The sequence below is a fragment of the Cryptotermes secundus genome, unplaced genomic scaffold, assembly GCF_002891405.2.
Source record: "Cryptotermes secundus unplaced genomic scaffold, Csec_1.0 scaffold1472, whole genome shotgun sequence".
NCBI lineage: Eukaryota > Metazoa > Arthropoda > Insecta > Blattodea > Kalotermitidae > Cryptotermes > Cryptotermes secundus.
The window spans coordinates 106,097-111,172 of NW_019727425.1; the positions used below are offsets into that span (position 1 = coordinate 106,097).

At 47.5% G+C, this 5,076-nt stretch overlaps 1 protein-coding gene across 1 annotated transcript in view; it reads left to right on the forward strand.

Moving 5' to 3' along the window:
- The first annotated feature begins 1,082 nt into the window (after positions 1-1,082).
- LOC111864806 overlaps positions 1,083-5,076 on the forward strand; it is a 5,881-nt gene continuing 1,887 nt past the window's right edge. The window contains exon 1 of the mRNA XM_033751588.1: positions 1,083-1,220. Coding sequence (XP_033607479.1) covers positions 1,083-1,220 — 138 coding nt within the window. The remainder of the gene's footprint in view (positions 1,221-5,076) is intronic.

Here is a 5,076-nt window from a genome sequence, read left to right on the forward strand (position 1 = left end):
CACTCGTGTGCACAGACATGAATTTGATTGTATGTCAGTTGTCTTGGCCAAAGAAACTAAATATTTTGTGACACGCTTCTGTTTGTTTGCATAATCCATGTGGGGACTTTCATACACTAGGGTGATAACGGTTTGGGATATTATTTAGGAGAGCAGTGCATTCAAGGAGAGTGATGAGGGTAAGTCATCTAGTGCACATGGAACAGTGAGAAATGGACAGAAAGGTTTGGAGGGAAAACCCTAGAGAAGCAGACCACTTGGGAGACCTAAGTGTGAATGGGGAGATGCTATTAAGATAGATTTGAAAGAAATAATTTGGAACAGGTTTTACTGGGTCTCTTTACCTTAGGATACAGAGCCATGATGAGCATGTGTGATCACAGTAATGAGCCCTCTCTGGCTTTCTCAACATATCCTGTCTTCATTCCTTTTCTCCCCCATGCCTGTTGTGTGAACTGCCCATCTCATGCCCCTTGACTTCATCATATAATTATGCTTGGTGAATGAAGGTTACAAGTTGTGGAGCTCTTTATTATGATGTTTTTAGGTACCAAAAAAGGAGATATTTTCTGTATTTCTGCAGTGAGGTCACTGAGGTATGAACCGTGTAACGTGAGAAACTACTGCCATGTCCCTCAACTAGAACCCCCCTTCATTCCTTTTCCCCCTCTCCACCTGCCCTACTCTTGCGCCCTTCATCCTTTCACCAGGGACTAGCAGGCTTGTCTGAACACTGCAAGGGGATTCTGCTGCACACCATGGAAGAGTCTTGTGCTTGTCCCGTCCCCAAATTATTTCTTGAACTTTTTGGTTTGCTAAATTAACGGCGGAGTTCGTGCACGGTATTACGTTATGCCATCCTCATCTGGGACAGTTTGTATTTTTATTTCACTCATCCAATTATATTATTATATTTGTTTGGTGTGTGTATTGTTTAAAATATCTTTTCTACCCCAAACCACCTTTCGGTCCTGGGCATTGGTACGTTTCAAAAAGTGGTAGCAGAGCGTGGTTTGGGGTATTTGTGTTTTGGTTTGGTTGTTGGGACGTTTTGACTGTTTCTGTTCTGTTTTGTGTTGATCATGACATCTGAGCCTCTACTGCCTGAGTACCTACACAAGGACGAGCTGCAGTATGAGCTGGCAGCTCGGGGGATTTTGACGGAATGGTTGAATGTTGCCGCACTCAGATCACTACTCAGGACCTCCCAGGATGTGGAGGTAAACATCGAGCTCCTGAGCAGTATGAAATGTCTGAATGATCCAGCAGCCACCATTTCCTTGTATCGAGAGAAATTCCTCCAGATCAGGGAACTGGTGGAGAACACCGACAGCTCCCATATTGCACTTGATTTCCGTCGCTATCTACATCGACTTGTCCACCTGGGTACTCGTCTCCGACATTTTCTGCAATTTGGGTGAAGTGCCCCAGATTTCGAGGTTTCTGCCCAAACATTGCATGAACAATTGGACGGCCTCTTAGCCGAAATCAACACCAGTCTTCAGGGCGAAGAGCGTGCGGCACCGGTCCCGGGCCCCTATGGAGGTACTAACACACCTCAAGGTGATCAAGGTAGGCTCGAAGCGACTTTTCACCTCCCTGGGCGTGTGGATAAGGAGCGTTTGAACCCCACCAGTAGGCTTGTTGACGGCTCGAGCCAGAGTGATGGTCAACCTACGTTGTCCAATTTACTTCCCCCTGGGGCCAACCTTTACCTGCTGGTTATGGTTAATCGCACTTTTGTTTTCACCAAGCTGCCGAATCCCAGTGCATGTTTGAGGGTCTTTCCCCCACAGACGGTTGCATCTTGGCAACCTCATAAAATTTTTGCGCGTTTTAGTATGGATTCGAGAAAGTTTGGTGGTTTTCCAAGTTCCCTTGCGTCAAGTGCTGCAGGTCTTCTTTTCTTTCACTAAAGGCACATTGGCATCCAAGACTATTGAAGCCATAAGCCGCGGGGATACACTCCACGCATACCAAGAGAGCATACTTTCCTTTTTTATTCCCCGGCTCTCCATGTTGCCGTTACTAAATTCAGAGTATTCGAGAGCTCAGAGGGCCAATGAACCCCTATTGATGTATATAACGCACATCAAGGAAATGGCTGCTGTTCTTCAGCAGGATCCAAATGAGGCTGTGGTAGTTAGGAATATTCTTGACGGACTCCATCCTCAGGAGCGGAATCGCCTAGTTTTCTGTGATGCCCTGACAACCTATGTGGAATTAGATAAAATGTGCATATATACACACAGTATTCTGTGTAATGACCAGAGTCATACCTCCCAAACTGGGACTCCATTGAACTCGGTGACATCTTCCGATCGGCACGTGTCCGCTGTGCCTGTTTTGGCCCGTCCGAGGACCGTTTGTTATCGGTGCAATAAACCCGGTCACACTAGCAAGGACTTTTATGTCTGGTTACCCACCTCAGCTACTGAGAGTTCTCGACGTCAACTCTTTGACTAGCACGTAACCCAGCCCCTCCACGTGGGAATCGCCCACCTTGAAGTTCCACTCTGTTCAGCCACACTATTTCCAACTCGCATAATCAACGAATACAGGGGTTCTGGAATATAGTTTACCCTGTCTTCAGGTTGAGCTCGCTTTTGGACCCGTTGGTCTGCTCTTAGACTCTGGGGCTGTCCGTTCTTTGATGTCCGACGTTGCCTATAACTACCTTATGAAAGCAGTCCCTTCTCTGCACACCTATCCCGTGACAGTAAAGTGTGTTACCGCGTCTGCTCAGACTTTCCCAGTTCATACTACAGTCAAGTGTAAGATCAGGATTTATCGTTATACATGGAAAGTCCCATTTTACGTTGTTCCCGGTTTGATTCAGCCCGTCATTTTGGGTGCTGATTTTTTAGGGAAGACGGGTTTGATGATTGATGTTCAGCAGGGGCACGCGTTTTTTAGATTTGACCCCACTAACAGGTTGCATTTACTGGGGCGAAGTCCTCCCGACAATAAGTCGTGGGTGTGTGCGGCCATGCCGGCTACCCTGGATCTGTCACATTTGAAGAACAATTACTCTACCCTCCTGTGCTCCCTCATTGACAACTTTCCTGACGTCTTAACCCCAAGATTGGGGCTCACTACACTCATGCAATATGACATTGAGTCGTACCGGCTCATGTCCCCAAAAATGGAGATATTGCGACAGCATATTCGTCTTATGCTTGATGAAGGCATTATACAACCTTCCACTTCCACTTACTCCAGCCCTATATTCTTGGTGCCTAAAGGGCAAGATACGTTTTGTCCGGTTATTGATTATCGGGCTCTTAACAAGACGATAAAAATTGAATTGGTCCCATTGCCTGACATCCATTCATGTTTTCACTGGTCTAAGACAGCCAAAGGGTTTACGTCACTTGACTTCAATTTGGCGTATCACCAGATTGGATTAACTGACCGGGCGAAACCTCTGACTGCGTTCGCCACCGACTGGAATTTGTGCGAGTACACTTGGGTACCATTTGGGTTGGCCACTGGAGCCCAGGTGTTGACCTGTTTGTTTGACAAAGTGTTTTCCAACTTAAAATTCAACTTCGTATTTCACTATCTTGACGATCTGGTGGTCTACAGTGATTCATTCGAAGAATACGTACATCATCTGTGTGAGGTTTCTCTCAGATTGCGCCACGCAGGATTAACTGTTAATCCCGCAAAGGTTAAATTCGCCACACCTCATCTGTCTTTCATGGGGCACATTGTGGGACCCTTCGGTATCTCCGTTGACCCAAGCAGAACTGACTCCATTAGAAGGTTCCCTCCTCCCAGGGACATTAAAGGGGTCACCAGGTTTATTGGCATGGTGAATTTTTTTCACAAATTTATTCCTCATTTCGCCGAGCGCGCTGCCCCCCTTAACCTACTCAGAAAATGACGTTAAATTTCAGTTGGGGCCTGATCAGATACGCGCATCAGGATTTGAAGCTCGCCATTACCACGGCCAACTTCTCCCACAGGTTCATGCTCCAGACCGATGCTAGTTCGGTGGCGGTTGCGGCGGTGCTGTTACAGCAGTTTGATGGTGAGCTGCAGCCTATTGCTTACGCCTCACGCATGTTATCCCACCCTGAGACGAAATTTTCAACATACGAACTCGAGTGCTTAGCAGTCCTCTTTGGCTTGGAAAAATTGAGGCCGTACCTTGAACACCTCGAGTTCGATCTGCAGACCGACAATCAGGCTCTCACATGGTGTCTCTCCCATCCCCGCCAACTCGGGAGAATTGGTCGTTGGGTTGTGAGGTTGTCCTCGTTCAAATTTAATGTGCAGCACATTAGGGGAACCCAAAATGTCATCGCGGATGCTCTCTCACGCATGTATGACCCCAGCGCCGAAAAACCTGTTTGTTCGCTACTTTTGGATTTCCCTGTCCTATTCGAGGATATTGCCGCGCACCAGAGCAGGGACCCAGAACTTTGCCCCATTATGGACCAGTTGTCATTGGGGCAGGAAGTACCCGTATACTCTCTACTTAAGAGCGTACTTCATTGCAAGGCTCGTTTTGACGGTCGGCCTAAGATCGTCATCCCTCAGGCCTTAATTCCTGCTCTCTTTAGTTATTTCCATGAGTCTCCCTGCAGGGGCCCCCTAGGGGTGCGAAATACGCTTCGGAAATTTCGCCAATCTTTCATATGGAAGGGTATGGATGCGGATATCTCTGCTAGAGTACGGTCATGCAAGCTCTGCGGGCTCAGTAAGCCCGCCCAGAACCCCCGTTATGGTATGCTGGCCTCTGACGTGGCTACTCGCCCACTGGAAAAGTTGTTTGTAGATTTCATCGGGAAGTCCCCCAGTCAAAGGCAGGTAACACCTATGCACTAGTCTGTGTGGACGTTTTTACCAAGTTTGTTTGGATTTTCCTGGTCGGGGAAGCATCCACCGCTACGACTATTCAGCTGTTACTGAACATCTTTTACACATTTTGGATTCCCGAGATCCTCGTATCCGATAATGCCAAGCAGTTCACATCTCGCAACTTTCGCAATTTCTGTTTTGCCCGAGGCATCAGGCATGTCACCACCACACCGTACTATCCTCAGCCCTCCTATGCCGAGAGGTTCC